This window comes from Hibiscus syriacus, unplaced genomic scaffold, assembly GCF_006381635.1.
Source record: "Hibiscus syriacus cultivar Baekdansim isolate YM2019G1 unplaced genomic scaffold, ASM638163v2 tig00018833_pilon, whole genome shotgun sequence".
Classification (NCBI taxonomy): Eukaryota; Viridiplantae; Streptophyta; class Magnoliopsida; order Malvales; family Malvaceae; genus Hibiscus; species Hibiscus syriacus.
The window spans coordinates 84,836-106,127 of NW_024062449.1; the positions used below are offsets into that span (position 1 = coordinate 84,836).

Genomic DNA, 21,292 nt, shown 5'->3' on the forward strand with positions numbered 1-21,292 from the left:
ACCACCATTCCCACTCAAATGTTCGATACCAGCAGCATGAAACAACGCTATCCAATCTTTCAACCCCTTGGATTGAAGAAAAAAATAACAAAAGCATGTATGATTGCCATCAACTCTGCCTCATCGGAGTCGCGTATTGTTCATCTTGCGCCACACAGAGAATCCTCGCTAGGTCTAGTTTTGCAGACCCCAATAGAGAACATGGAGACCGGTTCAGGCCAAGGCCGAAATTCAATCCTCAATACCACGATGATCGTAGAGCAGGTGATTCTTGTGAAGTTCATGGGCCGACGCTGTCTCTAGAGGAGGTTTTCAATGCGTCCGTCCGTGTTATAGGAGAGAACAGCCGTGGTTCGATCCAAAAAAACGGTGTTACTAAACGGTACACTTTCCGTTCTAAAGAGGAAAATACTACTACATGACCTTTGTAGATGATTACTCGAGATACACAAAGGTTTATCTCCTTAGAACTAAAGGCGAGCCTGAAATCTTATTCCTTATTTATAAGGAGGAAGTTTAGAATCAGTTAGATAGAAGAATCAAATGACTTAAATCTGATAGAGGTGGTGAATACAAATCAAATTGATTAAAAAGGGTGTGTGAGAATAATGACATAATTCATGAAACTTCATCCTCTTATTTTTCTCAACAAAATGGTATAGCCGAAAGGAAAAAATAGAACTTTAAAAGAGATGATGAACTCATTGTTGATAAGTTTCGGGTTATCTGTAAACATGTAAGGGAAACCATTCTATCGGTAAATCATATTTTAAACCGAGTACCTTATAAGAAATTAGATTCTACTCCATACGAGTTGTGGAAATGATACGCTGCAAACCTACAATACTTGAAAGTGTGGGGGTGTCTGGCTAAAGTAGGATTACCAGATTTTAAGAAGTCCACCATCGAACCTAAAATCGTTGATACAGTGTTCATAGGGTATACTACAAACAACGTCGCGTAAAAATTCATGCTTCTACAAGACTATTCTATTTGTGAGTCGAGAGATGTCATTTTCTTCGAAGATTCTTTTCCTTTAAAGAAATCTAAATTGAATGAAGAAACGCAAATAGAAAACTTTTCATCCACTTCTTCTAGTGTACCATCTAGGTCTACTCAAGAAATTGAATTCGAACCTATAATAAGTAAAAGACAAAGAACCGAAACCTCTTTTAAACCAGATTTCATAACTTCCTTTTATTTCTGAGATAAATGATTTAGACTCTCTTTTTGATCCTATAGCTCAAATATTTCTATTAGATGAGGATCTTAAGACTTATGAGGAAGTTATACGATCTATCGATGTTAGTTTCTGGAAAAGCGCTATCAATGATGAACTAGAATCGATAATGTTTAATCATACTTGGGAATTGGTTGACTTGCCTATGGGATTTAGAACTATCAGCAACATATGAGTCTTTCGGAAGAAGCTGAGGCCAAATGGTTTTATTCAACAGTACAAGGTAAGGTTAGTCGTCAAAAGGTTTACTCAAAAGTTCGGTATACACTTCTTCGATATCTACTCTCTCGTAACGAAAATTTCAACGATTCGAGCATTATTTGTTTTAGCTTCCATTCACAAGTTGCAAGTATATCAAATGGATGTAAAGACCGCATTCTTGAACGAAGACTTAGATGAGGAGATATTTATGGAGCAACCTCTTGGTTTCGAGGCACATGGCATGGAAGGCAAAGTATGTAGACTTAAAAAGTCGCTTTACGACCTCAAACAATCTCCTAAATAATGGTATGAGAATTATCACATAACTATCCTTAGTTTTGATTTTTTTTGTGAATGGTTCGAATGCATGCGTGTATTAGAGGATGTTTGGTGCTTATTGTGTCATCATAAGTTTGTATGTTTATGACATGTTGATTTTCAATACTAGCATTGAGTCCATTAACAAAACAAAAGATTTCTTGTCTACTAAATTTGAGATGACCGATTTGGGAGAAGTTGACGTCATCTTAGGAGTCACAGTCACCAGAACTGAAAATGAATTTTCTTTAAATCAATTACACTATATTGAAAAGGTGTTAAAAGAAATTTGACAGTTTTTACGTTGTCTCTGTTTGAACTCCTTATGACCCTAGCATACATCTCTTTAAAAATAAAGGAAGTAGCGTTTCTCAAACCGAATATGCTAAAGTGATCGGGAGCCTAATGTTCTTAATGAACTATACTCGACCTGATATTGCCTACGTTGTGAGAAGACTTAGTAGGTATACCAATAACCCAAGTGGTGAGCATTGGTTTGCTCTCAAACGTTTACTTAAGTACCTTAAGGGTATAATAGACTGAAAACTTGAGTTTGTTAGCTATCCTGCAGTACTGAAAGGATATTGTGACGCCAACTGAGTTTCTGACAATGATGAAGTAAGCTCTACAACCAATTATTGCTGAACATTGTATAAGCTCTTAATTATTTCAAAACCCGCCACTTTCCATTATGGTGCTCGTGCTCGTGGCTCATGGCAATACGTGTCTTCGACACGTCCGTGCGGTTGCTATATTTTTAGAGAAATTTCGTAAGGAATTTTTCTCTGAAAGAACAAATATCAAATTTACGCTTTAATATATGAAAATTAAACATGTCAGTTTCGGAAATTAAAATTCAAACAATGAAACGTTGGATGAATATGGATGCTTTTTTTGGATGAATTTGGATGTTTTTTCAGGTGTGTTCAAAGCTATTTATTGTGTCAGTAATTATAAGAGTTACAAAGTTAATTACCTGGAGTTATAAAAGGCTGAGAGTTACTACATGAACCTAGACTGATTTAAGGCTAGATTCATCTCTGAGGTTGCAACGATTTCAGACAGAATTTCAATGAAGAAATTAAATCAGAATTATATCTGATTTATGATGGACCATTTTGCCCCTGCTTAGGCTATTCTAGCTTCTCAATTCACCAATTCACCAAAAAAAACGTATTTCAATACTCTCAAAGCTTTCTAAGCTTCTGATTTTTTCTAGTAAGGAGCAGTACCATAAGCAATCTACTCCAGTTCCGAGTGTACGATATTCGGTGTGACCATGTTAATCTCGGAGGATAATCTGTCTATTGGAGCGATTACACACATCGAGACGACTTCGTTTTTCCCCATTGCACAGTATAATCCAGCAAAAACCCAAAATCGAGAGGCGTCCACTACGCGCAATAAAAGCCCAAAAGGCTCTAAAATGGTGTTGGATGTGTTGGCGAAGCTGGGAAGTTCTTAGAAATGGCGGGGAACTAAAGCAGCATTTGGCGCCAAAGGAACTTCATTTTTTTTAATATTTGATAGGATTGATTATTCGTTCAATTTGGGAAAACGAAAAGGAAGTGAAATCGTTCCGGCAATGGCTTCTTCACCGCCTTCAAAGCGAAGACGGAAAGGGCAAACCGTGGTTGGAGAATCACCGTCAAAATCAACGTCGACCCAAGAAAAATCATCCCCTGTGGTAGTCTTTGCACATGGCGCTGGTGCTCCTTCCTCTTCTGATTGGATGATCAGGTCCTTTTTTCTCCCTTTATAAGGTTAATCGTGGGGTTTTGTTAAATGGTTAAGTGAGTTGAACCTTTGCAGGTGGAAAGAGTTGTTGAAGAAGGCGTTGAATGCTGTTGAAGTAGTGACATTTGATTACCCTTGTAAGTTCTCTTCTCGGCTTAATCCTTTTCTTTTCAAATCATTTTGAATGTAAGGGATTGTTGTGGTATTTGCAGATATGTCTGGGGGAAGAAGAAAGGTTCCACCCAAGGCAGAAAAATTGGTAGATTTCCACTCAGGTGTTGTTAAAGATGCAGTTTCCAAATATACTGGGCATCCTCTGATTTTGGCTGGCAAATCAATGGGTTCAAGGTACAATACAACTGTGCTGCCATTTGTATTCGGCTAATGTCTGCGCTTGGTGAACTATTTAAGGTTGGCTAATCTATTAATTTTATAGAAAAGAACATTGCCAATGCATTCTGTCATATGGATTTAAGGGACACTAATGACTAATCCTGGTGTTGATATTCACATTTTTCTTTAAGATTGCTTGCTTGTATGTCCTATTTTAAGGCCATGTTTCTTTGTAGAGTGAGCTGCATGGTGGCTGCCCAGGAAGACATTGATGCATCATTAATTGTTTGCCTAGGATACCCACTTAAGGTTCGTCATTTTCTCACACTGTGGTGCTGCTCTGGTTTTGAAATTTGCATACATGATATCCATGGTTTGTTTTAGTGTATCTCATGAAGACATGCAATGGTTTTATCTGTTTATATCGGATCGATTCCGTCTTCTGTTGTAGGTTTCCCAAGGTTAATCCGACAAGCTGTTTCGGTTTATTCTGTTGATCTTTATAAAGGTCTTTCACAACTCATGAACACAGTACTCAATTAGAATGTACAACTTTACAGTATGAACAATGGGGGTTGTCTTTATGAATGAGGATGGGGTCCTTTTGGACTAGGGCAGGAACCGATGGCTTTTACCCTGAGGAGTCGTATTTTAACTTTTGTGATGCAACTTGGAAACTGAATCGGACTTTATTGACGATAAATTCTTGCTTAACTGTCAGGGGATGAACGGAGCAGTAAGAGATGAAACTTTACTTCGACTTAAAGTTCCTGTGATGTTTGTGCAGGTACTCTTCTCACCTTAATACCTGGTTCTTTACATGAATGATGTGGTTGTCTTCATATTTTCATCTTTTTGTTGTACAAAAAATTCAAAGAGTTTGACTGATAAAATGACACTTTTGACTGATAAAATGAAACTTCTAAACTCGATTAACTTGAATTTTTTCACTCAACTTGACTCGATCGAATACTCATCCTTAGGTACGTTGATATGGGCAGCATGATATCATCTTTATCAAATATGCAGCATGGGGTTTATGTAGAGTGGTTTTAAGTTATAATGCTATAACTTATTTTGGCTTTGGAACATGAGCTTAGGGTACCAAAGATGGTTTATGTCCATTGGAAAAACTAGGTGTACAGAAGAAAATGAAGGCAATGAGTGGGTTGCATGAGATTGAAGGTGGCGATCACTCCTTCAAGATTTCAAAGAAGCACCTCCAAACTAATGGATCCACCCAAGAGGAAGCCGAAGATGCTGCCGTTCAAGCCATCGCTTCATTCTTCACCCGCTCTCTCAGATGAAGCCGAATCCTTCTGCTGCTTTCTAAGTTACTTTTTAAAACCTTTAGCCTGCAAGTCCCAGGGTTAGGTTCAAACGCTCCCTTTTCCCCTTGGCCGTGTACAATTTTAGCAAAGCCATGGAGCAAGCCCTACTCTTTCACATCTACTGTATGTAATTGATGTGTAATTTTAAAATCCAGACATTTTTCAGTTAAACTGGATTAATAATAAGGCTGTCGGAATCTAGACATTATTCATGTTATAGAACTTAAACATCGAGTACTAGGTGGCTTTATCATTTTCAAGCTTCATTATTTTGTATTTGTTTCTTTTTTGAATGTTTGTACTAGCTAACATTTGCTTTGTGACATTTGGGTTGTAAAACGAGTATTGGACTACTAGGGTAAATATGTGCATATTAATATACTAGCATGATGGGTAACATAAATGGGCTTTAAAGGGATTCGAGCTTGATAAATGAGTCGAGTTTGATATAGTCAAATTTGATGGTGTAAAGATATGATAAGGTGACATGAATATAAAATATAATCTTATTCATATTTGATGATACGAAAATAAGATAAGGTGACATGATTATGTGATATGATCTATTCATATTTTGTGATACAAAAATAAGATAAAGTGACGTGAATATAAGATATGATCAAGTGACTCGGATTGGTGTAAAAGTTACTATCTGTTAAATATATGCATATATATTGACATTTAATGAAGATAAAAAGCTTATCAAATCAATATAATAGACCTATAAATATTAGTTGTAGTGTATTGTTGTTCTACAAGAAGTAGAAATAGAGAGTTGTAAAATAACATCATTCATGGCATTAACACATTCTCAAATCTTCATAGCACTCTTGATTGTTTCTTGTTTTGTTTCAACTGTTGTGTTAGGGTATAGGACCAACGATGTCAAGTGGTGGTGCGGCAAAACTCCCAACCCAGTGCCGTGCGAGTATTATTTGAGCAAAAATATGATGATCAAAGATGAGGTTCATTTCCTCAAAATCTCCATGCAACTGGCCTTAGACCATGCCATTCATGCCCAAAGCAACATTCATTCATTGGATCCCAAGTGCCGAAACGAGCTCGAAAAGGCTGCATGGTCCGATTGTTTAAAGCTCTATGAGCTAACCATACTTGGTCTCAACAAAGCTGTAGACTTCAGCCCCAATGTGCAGAGACACGACCGTCAAACATGGCTTAGTGCGGCTTTAACCAACCTCGAAACGTGCCGGGATGGGTTTATCGAACTAGGTGTCTCCGATTACCTTCCTCCCATGATGTCAAATAACGTGTCCGAGCTAATCAGTAACACCATGGCTCTCAACAAGGCACCTTACAAGGAACCGACGTACAAAGATGGGTTCCCCACGTGGGTGAAACACGGTGACTCAAAGCTGTTGCAGTCATCATCGTCGCTGGCTTCTCAAGCTGATATCGTAGTAGCGCAGGACGGTTCGGGGATTTATAAGACGATAAATGAGGCGATATCGGCCGCTTCTAGCCAGTCCGGGAGTGGAAGGTACGTGATATACGTGAAGGCTGGTACGTACAGTGAGAACGTTGAGATAGGAAGTGATCTGAAAAATATTATGATGGTGGGCGATGGTATGGGGAAAACTATTATCACAGGGAACAAAAGCGTTGGAGTTGAAAAAATCAGTACGTTCAATACAGCCACTGTTGGTGAGTAAAATTCTGCATGATTTACTTATCGCTATATAATTTTTTCTCATACCTTGCTAAGTATTAATAGAGCAATTACATTGATGAGATTTGATCTGCATTTCAGGTGTTGACGGAGAATCGTTCATCGGTCGTGACATTACGTTCAGAAACACCGCCGGTCCTAATAACGGACAGGCAGTGGCTCTCCGTTCAGGATCCGATCACTCGGTGTTCTACAGATGCAGCTTTGAAGGGTACCAAGACACTCTTTACGTTTTTTCCCATAAACAATTTTACAGAGAATGTGACGTCTACGGAACAGTGGATTTCATATTTGGCAAAGCAGCTGTTGTGCTACAAAACTGCAACATATATGCTCGGAATCCACCGAGTAAAATCAACACCGTGACCGCCCAAGGCCGGTCCAACGTCAACGACACCTCTGGAATTACTATACAGAACTCAACAATTACTGCAGCCTCGGATTTAAAACCTGTGCAAGGCTCTGTCAAAACGTTCCTAGGGAGGCCATGGAAACAATTTTCCACGACTGTTATCATCAAAACCTTCCTGGATACCCTAATTGACCCCGCCGGTTGGATGGAATGGAATCAATCCCTCGACACGCTGTATTATGCCGAGTACATGAACACCGGCCCCGGTTCCTTCACCTCCAATAGAGTCAAATGGAAAGGTTATCACGTTCTTACCAACGCAACCGAGGCATCAGCGTTTACGGTCGGGAATTTTATCGACGGGAATTCTTGGCTGCCTACCACCGGTGTGCCTTTCACTTTGGGGCTTTAATTTGTATTATGAAACTGCCGCCGGTAACATAAATAAGCGGTAACTGTCCAATATGTTATACTAAAATGCTTCATTTATGTACTTTGTAATAGTTCTCTCATCGTTATTATTATGAACAAAGAGATGAGACATTAAATATTTTAAATAAATTATAGAACTTAAAGCCTACTCTCTTCCAATGTATTATTTTTGGCACTCTTTAAGACCCTATAAATTACTCTAAGATTGTTTTCTTTATTATTATTATTATTATTATTGAGATCATTCAATGGATTATGGATGCTATGCTAATTCATTTCATTTGACAAAGTTCTCGTCTCCAGCCCTCCAAAGCTTGTTTTCCAAAACACAAAAACAGCACAACAAAATCCAGACATTAAGCAGTTACACTGGCATTCTCGTATTTACATTTGGAATTACAACAACAAAAAAACAAAGTTACAGAACACATATCATCCTACTCGTCATCGGAAGAAAGCTTCTGTTTTTCCATTTATAAGCGGCTTCTAAAATCTTGAGGTTCGTCGCCTGGTTTTCTTCGGGGAATACGTAATCGATACATTCTTCGTACCTGTAAAAGCCAAATGATTCAATACTTAGGGGTTGTTTGTTTACTTCAGAATGATTAAACGTTGAATGATTTAAATATTCAGAGACTATGTATGAATTAACTCTGAATGTGACATGTTGTTTGATAATAACTCTGAATCATTCAGAATATACTTCTGTGTTGAATCATTCAACACTGTTTTGCTGAATCATTAAGATGTGAGTTCCAGCAGAATACAGACATGCCAATACTAGTGGAAGCAAAGTAAATGGTGCGACTGCGAGTTACGTACCCAGAGACGCCACCTTCTTCACTCGTTATTCGCTTCCTCTTTTTGAGTTCCTTGGGAAACTTAGACTGGACCACGCTTACGTCACCAAGCTCCCCAAAACTGCTTTCCGTGTTAAGCCACTCTTCCAGGAGCATAGCACGATCTTCTTTCAATTCCGGTGCCGATGTTCTATAGTAGTTGATTGCTCTTTCAAAGACTCCTAGTGAAAAATATAATAAAACAGAAGGTAAGAATTTATTTTACTACTAATAAATCATCAAAGTAGATGTGATTGGATTGGTCCGGACTCTCACCACTCGCACGCTGAGCGCATCCCTTCTTTGCACATCCAGATCCTCATCATTCTCCTTCGCGTAGGCTTAAAACTTGGCATAACTAATCCACACCTTCAAACTTCGCGTAGATTTCGAGTCTTCATTTTTCTTAAAATATTCGTATTCGACATTCAAAAAAATTTGTCAATGATCAGAAAACCACATGTGGACGACTGGATTTTATGTTATTTACGATTATCTTAAGCTTGAAATGATTAAAAAAAATGGAGGAAACACGTGGGGAATTTGGCCCTTAAGAACCTTGACAAGGCATTAAGATAAGAAGAATAAAGTATAGGTGCTTAGGCTTCTATCTTTAGCCATGCATGAATGTGATTTGTTTATCCTTAATGTCAACGCTAAGATTAATTCTCCATTGACATTCCTTTGCCTTTTAATCTCTAAAACCACTTGCATATCTTGCAAATTGGACAAAAGGGCCAGCCTTTGATACTGGAATTTGTGCCTTTTTTTTCTCCCCATTGCACAGTATGATCCAGCAAAAACCCAAAATCGAGAGGCGTCCACTACGCTCATTAAAAGCCCAAAAGGCTCTAAAATGGTGTTGGATGACGTGTTGGCGAAGCTGGGAAGTTCTTAGAAATGGCGGGGAACTAAAGCAGCATTTGGCGCCAAAGGAACTTCATTTTTTTAATATTTGATAGGATTGATTATTCGTTCAATTTGGGAAAACGAAAAGGAAGTGAAATCGTTCAGGCAATGGCTTCTTCACCGCCTTCAAAGCGAATACGGAAAGGGCAAACCGTGGTTGGAGAATCACCGTCAAAATCAACGTCGACCCAAGAAAAATCATCCCCTGTGGTAGTCTTTGCACATGGCGCTGGTGCTTCTTCCTCTTCTGATTGGATGATCAGGTCCTTTTTTTCTTCCTTTATAAGGTTAATCGTGGGGTTTTGCTAAATGGTTAAGTGAGTTGAACCTTTGCAGGTGGAAAGAGTTGTTGCAGATGGGTTTTGATTACCCTTGTAAGTTCTCTTCTCAGCTTAATCCTTTTCTTTTCAAATCATTTTGAATGTAAGGGATTGTTGTGGTATTTCCAGATATGTCTGGAGGAAGAAGAAAGGCTCCACCCAAGGCAGAAAAATTGGTAGATTTCCACTCAGGTGTTGTTAAAGATGCAGTTTCCAAATATACTGGGCATCTTCTGATTTTGGCTGGCAAATCAATGGGTTCAAGGTACAATACAATTGTGCTGCCATTTGTATTCTGCTAATGTCTGCGCTTGGGGAACTATTTAAGGTTGGCTAATCTATTATTTTATAGAAAACAACATTGCCAATGCATTCTGTCATTCAAGTCAAAATTTTCTAACTGGAATGTCTGTTCTAATTATGATTTTGCTCTTAATGGAAGGATTTGGGTTCTTTGGAGGAAAGGAATAGACTTATCTATCATTCAAGTCTCTGACCAGAGTATCACTGTTCAAGGTTCTTTTTCTTGGAACTCCTTTGTTTATAACGACTATTTATGGCAGCAATGAGGGCTCAGTCCGAAGACAACTTTGGCAGAAGTTACAAGAAGTGGATAGAATTATCAATCTCTCTGGGTCCTAGGAGGGGACTTTAATGTTATTTTGCACTCTAATGAAAGCTCGGATCATGAGTCTTAGGTCATTATCTTTCTTCTGATATGAAAGATTTCCAAGACATCACTCAAGAGCTTCATCTCCAAGATCATCTTTATTTTGGGCCTTCTTTTACTTGGAGTAACAAGCAGCAGTAATTTTATCTCGAAAGGAAACTTGATAGGGCTAATTCTTTTACTTGGATTAACTCATTTTGGGCTAATTCTTTTCAACATTCTTTTGTCGAACTCCTTGCTCCAGGAATTTCGACCATTGTATGGCTGTTCTTTGGCTCTACAAAGAGCTTTTAGTTAATAAGCCTAAGCCATTCAAATTCTTCAATTTTTGGACCCTTCATCCTAGCTTCATGATAGAGGTTAGGCAATCATGGCATGATTCTGCTCAAGGCAACCGTACGAAGGTTCTCCTTATTAAATTAAAGAGACTTAAAGTCTGCCTAGAGAACTTAAATATTATTAATTACAGTAATCTATCGGCTCGGGTAAAACAAAAGAGAAGTGAGTTGGATCTTCAACAACTTCTTACCTTAAAAGGAAAAAATGTTTTCAGTAAAATAAATGGATCTTTAATTATTGGGAATTAATTAGAGAGAGAAAGGGAACAAACACATGGGCGAATCCGAACATAAGCAGATGGCGCCAACCAATATGACAGGCTATATAATTAATAATTATATTCTTCCGGTAATCATAGAGTATTTTGAAACGAACACAGAAGTATTGTATTTTAAAACTATTTTTTGTTTTAATATAAATTTTGAATTTCATATATAATATCAGGTTCAACCCTTTCTCGCCAATCGTTTCAAAAGATCAATTCAGCCTCTCTTTCTCTCTCTGCTAGGCTGGCGAGCCGTTGCTCTTTGAAACATTCGACATTCGAGGGACAGACACCTGAGAGAGAGAGAGAGAGAGAGAGAGAGAGAGAGCATTTTGTTCGATCTTATCTGGAAAGGAAGAATGGCGGTTTCCAAGGAGTCTTTTGTGGCTGGTTTTGCAGCTCTTGTTTTTGGCTTTTTGCTATAGCAGCCTTGCCGTTGACGCACAGTCCTCTGCTCCCGCTCCTGCTCCTGCTCCCACAAGCGACGGTTAGTTCTCTGGTTCTTTCTTTCTTTCTTTCTTTCTCTCTCTCTATTGCTCTTTAGATCTGACTTTCCATATCAAATGCCATTCGATTGAATGATTTCTTTTTCTGTTCTTTTGAAATGCTTGAATGGGGGCGACAGGGACGTCGATCGATCTAGGGATTGCTTACGCGTTTATGCTGGTTGCGCTGGTTCTAACCTACCTCATTCACGCTGCTGATTTCTGCTTTAGCTTTTGAGGGCTTGCGTTTCAATTCAAGATTCTTTGTGGTTTTCGTAGATTTGGTGATGGTGTGAAACCATGATTCTTTCAGATTTGGGTCTAAGCTGCAACTTTAAGAGAATGATGCGATTTTAGACGAATTAATTGTTGGATATTGATAATGTCATTTAATGTTTGGTTTCGTTATCACCCATATTTTCTTTTCTTTTTCTTTGTCATGTCTTCCATTTTTGTCTCAACTTGTCTAGCGACTCTCCATGTTTGTTATTCGAAAGCTGTAATATTGCTGTTTTAGCAAGACAGGCCATGTGGAAGCAAAGGTGCAACTTGTTCACTCTACATACAGAAGGAAAAGCATATTGCAAATAAAAATTAAACTCATCATTTTCAAAAGGTATATAATTCTTTGCACCATACAATAAACACGAAACCTTTCTTCCTCCGTCCCAATTGAATCTGGCAATTTCAGAATTTCAAATCTCGTACTAAAATTTCACTAAGCCGCCAAATCAGTCTAACATATCAATCATCTTTTCGCGAACAAACTCGATAAACTCAATGGACTTCAACCAATGATATCTTAAACTTTGCGGAGAGCTGAAGCCGGAGTTATAGCATCTGAACCTGATCAGCTTTTTCCACAAGGAAAATAAACGGGGGGAAGGGACCGAAAACAAGGAGTATGTAGGAGAGTGGGGGCTTTAAAGTTTGAAATATAATTTCCATACAAACAAATAAAGCAGCAAATGTGTTTTAAAGAGGGCTTGGTTCAGCACACAAAGTGCAGAGACAGACCACACATACTGATTCATTGATTTATACATATTAATTTAAAGATCAAAGCCACATGGAATAAAAAAAGCCCTCCTCTTACATACATATTAAACACTAACCCATAGCATACTTCTGGGTCCAGCTCCGAGCAGTTGTCTCATACTTGCTCCTGTCAGTCTTGTACATGTGGGCGATCTCGGGCACCAAGGGATCATCGGGATTTGGATCCGTCAAGAGTGAGCAGATTGAGAGCAAGACCTAGAATAAAAAATACAAAAAAGAAACAGCCCCACACTTAAATACCAGTGAACCAAGACAAGAAAAACTTGCATGATATAAAATATATATTTTAACTCGGGGTGACCTTAAACAAAATAGCACTTACCCACGATTGCAAAGCAAACTACTTGGCCAGTAGATGAGATGCTAAATTTTAAAGGCTTATTGTTGATAGATGGCATAACGGAGAAATCTATTATTAAAATCAAAAGATGTATATAAACATGTTGAACAAACCTTGGATATGGTTAGGGCAGGGCTCCACTGCTCCTTCAAAATATCCAGGCAAATGCTACCGTTGCTGTTAATATTAGGGTGAAAGACCTTTGTCCTGAACGCAACCTGAATTGAAGGGAAAAGAATTTTAAAAAGATGCTACGAGGAGAAATAGAAAAGGATAACTGAACAAAACTAAACAAGAAATTTGCTGGTAAAGAATCGGCTACAAAACGGGTAAGTTATAAAGCCATTAAAGTGGGGGGAGGGGGGAATCATGAAACAACTTCATGTAATTACCAGTAGCAGAACTAGTTGAGGATTGATAAGCCATCGTTAATTGGTTACAATTATATTTCTTTCTAAAAGTAAATTTAATGCTATTCTATCTCAATTCTTAAATATACGAACATCATTATTATCGCATAAAAAGTAAAATATATTCCAATGGTGTCCATGCACAATAATTTGTGCTTAACCAAAAGGTATATGTATGAGGAGCCATAATGAAATATCTATATGCATGTAATAGAGAAGGCTTACCTGAGGCTGTTTACAAAAGTAAAAATAACAATAGATCATGTAAATTTGGCACTGAAAACCACCTAATAATAGCCTTTCACATATAAACTAAACCATTAGACACATAGCATGCATATGCATCCACCAACAAAATAAGCTAAAAAAAAGCTAGAAGGAATTAGCATTTACAGAATAATCTATCAAGTAGAATTAGCATTTACTCATTTCAGTGCCAAGCAATGTTTGCACAAGCCACTAACCCTGTAAAGACAATCATGGTCACAGATATTTACAGTAAGGAATTGGCTAAATAACATGGAGGCTAATCTATATCCCTCTAAACGTAGAAATGTAAATGGGAGCAAGTAGGAACATTGACCACATTAAAATAACAGATGTATGGATTTCAGAGGAGAATTTTGCCTGCAGCACTTGTATATATGGTTATTAAAAAAAACATTTTATTGGAAAAAATGAACATGCAGTACACAAAGTGCTATGCCAATTTTTCCCAAGATATTTAAAATGGCCTATTTGATGTTTCTAAAAAGAAAAGGGGCAGTCAGTTACATTTATATGAATAGTCAAGAAAAGTAGACATTCGCAATATGCATTAAACCAGGAAATAACGAAAACTAGAAGGTTAAGGAATTAGATTAAGTGCCTTGGGTGGTTTAAATGGATAGTCCGGAGGGAAATGAATGGTCACTAGGAACACTCCACCGGCATATGGACTGTCAGGAGGACCCATAATAGTTGCTTGCCAATGAAACATGTCTTCAGCAACAGGGCCTTATTTCAATAATAAAAAGAAGTGAAACATCGGTTAGACAGGGCAACCAAATTCGCAAGTAACATTTAATTGAAATGATGACGCATCAGAAAAAAATCTTCTGCAAAACATGATCAATTCCTCACGAATTCACCCCCAATAACAAAACAAAAATGGATATGAATATCAATCAATAAGACAGGCAAAAAAATCTTCAACAATCTAGAGTTAACTAGAATCCAATGATGTGAACCTAAAACCATAGAAAATAAATATATTGCAGTTTGACTCAATGAAACCATCATGGTCAAAAACATACCCCTAATGACAAGTATATATCCATGATATACAGAAATAATTTTCTAATGCCATGAATAAAAAGAAAAGAAAAGATAAAATAAAAAGGATGATATAAGCAAACCAACAAGAGATACGAAACCGAGGCTAGAAAGAGAGGGGGAGAAAAAGGAAGAAATTGAACCTGCGCTGCAAGAGGTAGGAGGATCTTTTTGCAGATCCTTGAGCTCCTTCAAGATCCGCTTTGAAGCCATCACCTATACCCTAAAACAAACAAACAAAAAATATCAAATCAAAGCTGAATCGAATTCCTCAACGAAGTTAACTCGAAAAACGAATAAAAATCTAAAATAAAGAGCAAGGATTAGAAAATTACAGAGCTAATTGGAGAAAATTGAGAGAAAACGTAGCTGAGAGATCCTCCTGTCCTGGACTAATGTCCTTGTTTGGTGGTAATCGCTGAAAATAGCTGAAACAAAGTAAAGAGAAAAAAAAAGCTTTAAAAGATTAAACTATGCTTTTCATCACTTAATGTTTTCCATTTTCCCGCTTTGACTACTTAACTTCATATATTGACAATTTAATCACTAAACTTTCAAATTTAGTGATAGATAATGTGATGTGATTTACATCATAAGATGACTTTTCTACTTGTAATAAAACTGTAATTAGATTTCACATCAAATTCTATCAAAATGTTTATTTTTAGTCTTTATATTCTTTAAGTTTTAAAACATATACATAACACAAGAACTAATAACAAAATGTGATTTGCACAAACCAAGTGACATTGGTAATAAGGAAGTAAGGAATTGTTGTTATTCCTTGAAGTCTCGATCAGTGGTAAATGAATTGTTGTTATTCCTTGAAATCTTAAGTTCGAGCATCAGAAATACCATGAGAATAAATACTCAATATCAAATGATTGAGAGTTATCTTTGAACATATATAATATAAGCCCATTGAATTTACATGCATTTAGTGCTATCTTTGAACTTAAACATGAAAGATGCTATAAGGCTTCCATGAAAGCTCTGCTTCCAACTCAAAATGTCATTTTTTAATTGTAATTTGGAACCTTGCAAGTTGTTAACCATCCCACATTTGAATCCAAGGGCTAAATTCCAAATTTATATTATAAATTCCAAATAAAGTAACAGTGACCATACAATACTTAAACCTAGCTCACAATCTCATTTTCTAAGTGTTAGTTTGGCCCTGATATGGAGAACGCCATTAATAAAGTAATTGCTCTCGTCGGACATGAATAGTGTCCATGGTATACCAAACAGGTTACGATAGCCAACGGCCTTTCTGCCCATGAATTTGTAATAACCTTTGTGCTTAATTACATAATCCTCTGTTGGTTTTGACCTTGCTGCAAACTCGTAGTTGACGGCGAAAGTAACGGATCCCCTTTCTTGCATTCCCAAAAATAGTCCAAAGGAGTGGAACGAGCTTTGCTGGTCCATATTGCACTGTGCGGAAAAGAAAAACCCTTGTCCGCCAAGATGAAACGCTTGTGAATAAACCTTACCAGCCGGAAACAGATGCGCACACTCCTCGCGCTTCAGGTCCAGGTATACAATGCACTGCTGCCATGGCTGTTCAAACTCTACAATCTTGACCGGGCGGTGCTTGTAAGCCCGCTCCACATAGTGACTAAAACTGACATTGGCGGCCTCTGATGTGATAGCACGCTGTCGGAAAGATGCCTCAGCCTTGAAAAACAGAGCTTCAAGCACAACCTTGGATACAGTTTCTACATCAAAGTCGTTGCAGGTTAAAACTTTTTTCAGCTTTCTGCAAGTCATATACGGAAAACGGATTAGACAGACAAGACGCGTAGTGAGAACTTCACGTCGTTCTTCCAGTTCTGGATAATGAGTCCGAGCCCACTTCAGCAAAAAGTCATAAACAGCATCCTCTGAAGCTACCTGGAGATCATCACTGGAAAAAACTGCCTCTATACCAGCAAGAGGCAACTTGAGTACCTCATCCTGGAACCTGAGGAAAAAAGAGCAAATTAGTTGATACAATAACTAGAAGTTTTGAAGGAAAAAACTAAACACTGCATATGCATTAATGTATAGCGTGGAAAAAACCCGACATTGTTGACACAGATAACAAGCTACTCAATCATCTAATATAGTAGATAATGACAGCACTCACTTGGCCAGGTCCTTGTAACTTGCGGCAAGAAATTGCTTTGCTACATCTGTCAGTGGCTGGACGGTATCTGCCATTAAAATGGTAGAAGGAAGATCCAAATACAGTAAGGCCGATTCACAGGTCATTGGTAGGTTTCGTAACAATCGACCACAATATCTCATGCATGATGCAACCTTGAATTTGTCAGCAGCCATCAACACATCTAGCACGGCAGTAGGTGTGGTAGTTGACAGTGAGTTGCAATACATAAACTTAAGAAGATCCAGGAAAGCTGCTTCTTCTGCTCAGAGGGGGGAGAGGTACAAGGTCATATTTATGGTTTACTGTGTCAATAAGTACGGTACTAACTCAATAAAGAATATAATGACATTTAGATCACCAGCAAATTCTTAAATATTAACAGTTCTTGCATGAAAACTGTTGAAGTTCATTGGGTTCATAGCAAGAGGACAAACAAGAAGAAAGGTACGATAATAGGAAAAATACTTAATACTCTTAACATTTACCGGAGGCATGAATCCGGAGTGCTAGATGTTGCTGCTCTGACTCCCTCGTTCCATTTGAAAACAACTGTAAGCATAAATCAGTATGTCAACCATGAGTACGACAATCAGTAACAAGGAAAAAACCAACCAACCGGCAACCAGGATCCCTTACCTTGTAAAAGAAGGGGCTTTTTGCTGCTAAAATTGGAGAACTAACATGCACTATATTGACTCTTAGAACTGTCGAACAATCAATATTCCAAGATGAATCATTGCTATTAACCATATCATTCCCTACAAAAGACCATATGTGTGTCAAGTTTTCATTCCTTGCAATACAAAAATAACTTTCTTGAATAACAGAATCCAAGATTTTACTCTACCCATTTTCTTATTTCCAGTCAAATTCGACTTCAAATCATACTCTTTTGTTTTGTTCTTTTAGCAACTTATGAAGATACGGAGCATAAACAACAAAGGATGGCATTTCAAGGAAGAAACCCACAATACATCAAGATTAATTGAAAAACCGCACTTTATTTGATGAAATTTACTAGTTACCAATTAGATTGCAATTCAATCCAACACCAGAAGGAGACTTTTCAGTCATTGCCTTGGCATCTTCATCTTGATTTTCAAACGTCTCGCCATCCTCATTGTCCGGGAAGTTACAATTCAATATTTGCTCCTCACGTTGCACGGAAACATCTGCAAGACCGGAACACACCAAAAAAAATCGTCAAAGCCTAAAACAAACACAGGTACTGTGATACACTAATAATGTTGACGGTAGAAAGAACAAACCAATTTCTTTCCTGAAATCCTCTCTCCGCCTCTTTCTATTACGTGCCCAATCCGCGATGGACGAGCAACTGTCACCGTCAGATTTTGCCTCCGGAAAATCCCGAACGACTTCAATCCTCAAGACCCGATCGGAAAAATTACTGTCGTTAAAAGCAAAGCCGAAGTCCAGTTCAGGGTCACCAGAACCGGAAGGTTCGCCGCGAAAGAAGTCCGAGAATCTCATCGTTTGCTGATAAAATAAGTATCAGCGTTTAACACTCTCAAATGACCAAACCTATAAACCCTAAATTACTAACAGAGAATAAAATATATGATATTATATATGTATAATATATATACATATAACAAATAATAAGCAGATTCAAACTTTCAACAAATTGGAGTTAGTTGGAGAAGAATCTAAAAATCTAATAGTTTAAGGGTGTGAAACGTTCGCTATGAGTGGTTAGTTTCGGGGTTTAGAGTCGTATTATTCACATATTATATGCTTTGATTTATCAGGAAAACTACATTACTAGTCTCTAAACGTTTAAATCATTTATATTTTGTTCACCTAACCTTTAAAATTTACATTATAATCATTGCAATTTTAATTCATCTTTATTAAGGTCACTGTCATCAACTTCTTTTTCATTTCGTCATTATTCGTCATTATTTAGACTATTAAATAACTTAATATTCAATTATCATTATTTGCGGATCTAAAAATTTAAGAATGAGGTATAAAATTTTATTTTTTTTAAATAATGAGTACATAAAATTTTTTTATCTTAAAAATTAAACTAAATTAAATTATTTTTTTTAAATAATGAGAATGTACTTGACACCTATAGAGCTTAGTGCATCCACCCCTATCTACAATAACAACCATCAATGGTAATTAATATAATTTTAAAGTTTATGTATTGATTATTAATTTATTTAACGATATATGATGTGAGATCTCTTTAATTAAATCAAAAGTTCGAGTATTTACTTTATGAATAAACCATTATATTTAAAGTGTATATTTAAACATTTAAAATACTTATCAATATGATTTTTGCTATGCGGGAGTTGCAAATTTTCTTGGGCAGTTTTCAAAAACTCTACTTTCATGGTAGTGGTGGTGGTCCTGTCATTTTTAGTTATATTTTATCATATTTACTATAATAATATTCTTGGTCCTTTTTCTAATAAAGAATATTATAGTTATTGATATTTTTGGACTCTCGATGCATGTTTTTTATTGGTCTTCTTCTAGGTTTTTTTATTTTCATTGAATACATGGTTGTTGCTTTCCCGATGCATGGTTTCTTTGTTCGTTTGTTCAAGCCGGTTTGTTGGTTACAACATCTATATGTCGGATGGAATTGATGTTAAGGGGATATCGCTTTTTCCGTTAGTCATTTTGGTTATTCTTCAAGTTTATCTCTTCCATGTTTATTGCTCCGAGTCGTTGGTGTGTTCAGTTTTTGTACGTTATTGCTTCATTTGTTAATGTTTTGTTTATATGTTATATCTCTAAGTGATCATTGTTATATTATATTTTTGATAGTTTCGACTGTATTTGTTCAGTTTGTTATTGGCATGTTGTTTGTTGATACGACTTTCGATAAATGAAATATATTAATTATTTAAAAAAACATTTAAAATACTTTATATCTACATAATATGATATTTGAGAAACTCATGATAAAATCTCACATTATTTAGATAAAAACTTTTTCAAGTGTATAATTATAGCATTTTAAATGTGTATTTATTGAGTAAAGATAATTTTTTAGGGTAAAGTATACAAATAATCATTCAATTATATGATATCATTTTATTAAGTCTATTGACTATTAAAAGTTACAAAATGATCCATCAACTATAGATAGTTGTTTTATTGAGTTCATTGACCATTAAAAGTTGTCAAATGGTCACTCGAGCATTCATTATATTCCAAACTCATCATTTTTTTCGTTTAAAAAATTAACGATCATTTTAGTTGGACATTAACATGTTGACTGAGATATAATAGTCGTTTAAGATTATGAGAACAAATTTTATCATATCTCGGTTAGCATGTTAACATACAATTCAAACGATCGTCAAATTTTTAATAGAAAATGACGAGTTTAGAACATAATAAACAATCGGGTGACCATTTTGTAACTTAAAATAATCAAAGGACTCAACAAAAAAACTCTATATAGTCAGAGAATTATTTTATAACTTTTAATAATTGAAGAATTTCATAAAACAATACCCTATAATCAATGAACAATTTTTGTACTTTACCCATTTTTTTATATGTGTGTCGTTGTTCAGTCTATACTTGTGCAAATTCATATACTTATCCAACCATTTAAGCTGGATTAATAGAATGGGTTAAATCTGTCCGTCGAAATCAAAGTTTTCCTTAAACCATCCCCCTCTTTCATCAATTATAAAATGGTTAAATTACACCATTCCTCCTTAAATTCTACTCTCTCTTATTTTTCTCATCCAACTTTTAATTTTTCTATTTTGCTCATTAATCTTTGACATTGCTCATGTCTTGGTCATCATGCCGTTAAATAATTAATTGCATTACGACATGGCACACAACATCAAAACGACATCGTTTTAAAAAAACTAAATTTACACCAAAACGTCAACGTTTTACATCCATATAACAACCCAAATTTCCTTCATCTCCTTTTTTTTCCTTGTTTTCTTCTCTTCTTTATCTCTTTCATTTTCTCTCAACGTGGTAGAATTTTGATCACCATTTGTTGCGATAGAACACGACATCGGTCGCTGTTGACAATGGCCAATAAGCCCCAAATTTTTCCACCAAACTTGCTTTTTTCCTTTGAACTCAAATCTACTGTCAATTTAACATAAAACCCCTTAAAATTTATGGATCTAACATTAAATCTTTCAATTTTTGTTCTTTGGTCTTTACTGTTGGCTGTTGTTAAAGTCATGCATGTCCATGAGATCAAAACCAAGCAATTATTCCAAAAAAAAATGCAGCAATTGGTTTATGTTCTTATTTCTTTCTTTTTTTTTTGCATTTCAAAGAAATCATGGTTTAGGGTACATACGCATTTGTTCAAGCAATCAATTATTTTGGCGATTTCAGGGTGTTGGGTTTGCTTCAAAAACAGAGACTAAGGGTTTGGTTTGAAAGATTAGATTTATTTAACCATTTATTTTCTTTGTAAGATTTTGTTGGAGGGGTTTCTGATGGTGAGCCCCGACGAACCCAACATGGAGTGCATTGGTGGGTGGCTTGGTTTGGGTTCGACGCAGAAACGGTTCCTGGTTCTTGTAATTTGG

The 21,292-nt window shown here is 36.5% G+C and overlaps 4 protein-coding genes and 1 pseudogene across 6 annotated transcripts; 3 read left to right on the plus strand and 2 right to left on the minus strand.

Annotated features, from left to right (window-relative positions):
- The first annotated feature begins 2,994 nt into the window (after nt 1-2,994).
- On the plus strand, nt 2,995-5,309 carry LOC120209395 (KAT8 regulatory NSL complex subunit 3-like). 2 transcript variants are annotated; one of them, XM_039208421.1, is made up of 6 exons: nt 2,995-3,499; nt 3,572-3,633; nt 3,709-3,844; nt 4,072-4,138; nt 4,551-4,616; nt 4,930-5,309. In XM_039208421.1, the coding sequence occupies exons 1-6, from the start codon at nt 3,345-3,347 to the stop codon at nt 5,134-5,136; spliced, it is 693 nt and encodes a 230-aa protein (XP_039064352.1). In that variant the 5' UTR covers nt 2,995-3,344; the 3' UTR covers nt 5,137-5,309. The 2 variants fall into 2 exon arrangements, with proteins under 2 accessions (XP_039064352.1, XP_039064351.1); XM_039208420.1 differs by having other exon boundaries at nt 3,010-3,499; nt 4,066-4,138.
- A 645-nt stretch (nt 5,310-5,954) lies between these two features.
- On the plus strand, nt 5,955-7,622 carry LOC120209412 (pectinesterase 2-like). Its single transcript, XM_039208432.1, has 2 exons — nt 5,955-6,822; nt 6,929-7,622. The coding sequence occupies exons 1-2, from the start codon at nt 5,955-5,957 to the stop codon at nt 7,609-7,611; spliced, it is 1,551 nt and encodes a 516-aa protein (XP_039064363.1). The 3' UTR covers nt 7,612-7,622.
- A 3,607-nt stretch (nt 7,623-11,229) lies between these two features.
- Nucleotides 11,230-11,767, plus strand: LOC120209414 (annotated as a pseudogene).
- A 608-nt stretch (nt 11,768-12,375) lies between these two features.
- LOC120209413 (ubiquitin-conjugating enzyme E2-17 kDa) lies at nt 12,376-15,037 on the minus strand. Of its 2 annotated transcripts, none has more exons than XM_039208433.1 (5): nt 14,917-15,037; nt 14,725-14,804; nt 14,136-14,263; nt 12,971-13,075; nt 12,376-12,712 (listed from the first exon to the last, which is right to left on the minus strand). In XM_039208433.1, exons 2-5 carry the CDS (start codon nt 14,792-14,794, stop codon nt 12,569-12,571), a joined length of 447 nt encoding a protein of 148 aa, XP_039064364.1. In that variant the 5' UTR covers nt 14,795-14,804; nt 14,917-15,037; the 3' UTR covers nt 12,376-12,568. The 2 variants fall into 2 exon arrangements, with proteins under 2 accessions (XP_039064364.1, XP_039064365.1); XM_039208434.1 differs by having other exon boundaries at nt 14,725-14,797; nt 14,917-14,984.
- A 682-nt stretch (nt 15,038-15,719) lies between these two features.
- Nucleotides 15,720-18,239, minus strand: LOC120209416 (BTB/POZ domain-containing protein POB1-like). The gene is made up of 6 exons (XM_039208435.1): nt 18,002-18,239; nt 17,759-17,905; nt 17,370-17,491; nt 17,219-17,282; nt 16,713-16,992; nt 15,720-16,547 (listed from the first exon to the last, which is right to left on the minus strand). The coding sequence occupies exons 1-6, from the start codon at nt 18,222-18,224 to the stop codon at nt 15,734-15,736; spliced, it is 1,650 nt and encodes a 549-aa protein (XP_039064366.1). The 5' UTR covers nt 18,225-18,239; the 3' UTR covers nt 15,720-15,733.
- Between the last annotated feature and the right edge of the window lie 3,053 nt (nt 18,240-21,292).

Excerpts from the sequence above, each read along its gene's own strand:
- LOC120209413 (XM_039208433.1), bottom strand. The coding sequence starts at position 14,794 with ATGGCTTCAAAGCGGATCTTGAAGGAGCTCAAGGATCTGCAAAAAGAT. Across the intron at positions 14,264-14,724 it reads TCCTACCTCTTGCAGCGCAG|GCCCTGTTGCTGAAGACATG; the intron begins GTTCAATTTCTT and ends TATTGAAATAAG. Across the intron at positions 13,076-14,135 it reads ATCCATTTAAACCACCCAAG|GTTGCGTTCAGGACAAAGGT; the intron begins GCACTTAATCTA and ends CCTTCAATTCAG.
- LOC120209395 (XM_039208420.1), top strand. The coding sequence starts at position 3,345 with ATGGCTTCTTCACCGCCTTCAAAGCGAAGACGGAAAGGGCAAACCGTG. Across the intron at positions 3,500-3,571 it reads TCTTCTGATTGGATGATCAG|GTGGAAAGAGTTGTTGAAGA; the intron begins GTCCTTTTTTCT and ends GAACCTTTGCAG. Across the intron at positions 4,617-4,929 it reads TTCCTGTGATGTTTGTGCAG|GGTACCAAAGATGGTTTATG; the intron begins GTACTCTTCTCA and ends ACATGAGCTTAG.
- LOC120209412 (XM_039208432.1), top strand. The coding sequence starts at position 5,955 with ATGGCATTAACACATTCTCAAATCTTCATAGCACTCTTGATTGTTTCT. Across the intron at positions 6,823-6,928 it reads GTTCAATACAGCCACTGTTG|GTGTTGACGGAGAATCGTTC; the intron begins GTGAGTAAAATT and ends TCTGCATTTCAG.
- LOC120209416 (XM_039208435.1), bottom strand. The coding sequence starts at position 18,224 with ATGAGATTCTCGGACTTCTTTCGCGGCGAACCTTCCGGTTCTGGTGAC. Across the intron at positions 17,906-18,001 it reads GGATTTCAGGAAAGAAATTG|ATGTTTCCGTGCAACGTGAG; the intron begins GTTTGTTCTTTC and ends CCGGTCTTGCAG. Across the intron at positions 17,492-17,758 it reads ATTGAATTGCAATCTAATTG|GGAATGATATGGTTAATAGC; the intron begins GTAACTAGTAAA and ends GGTCTTTTGTAG.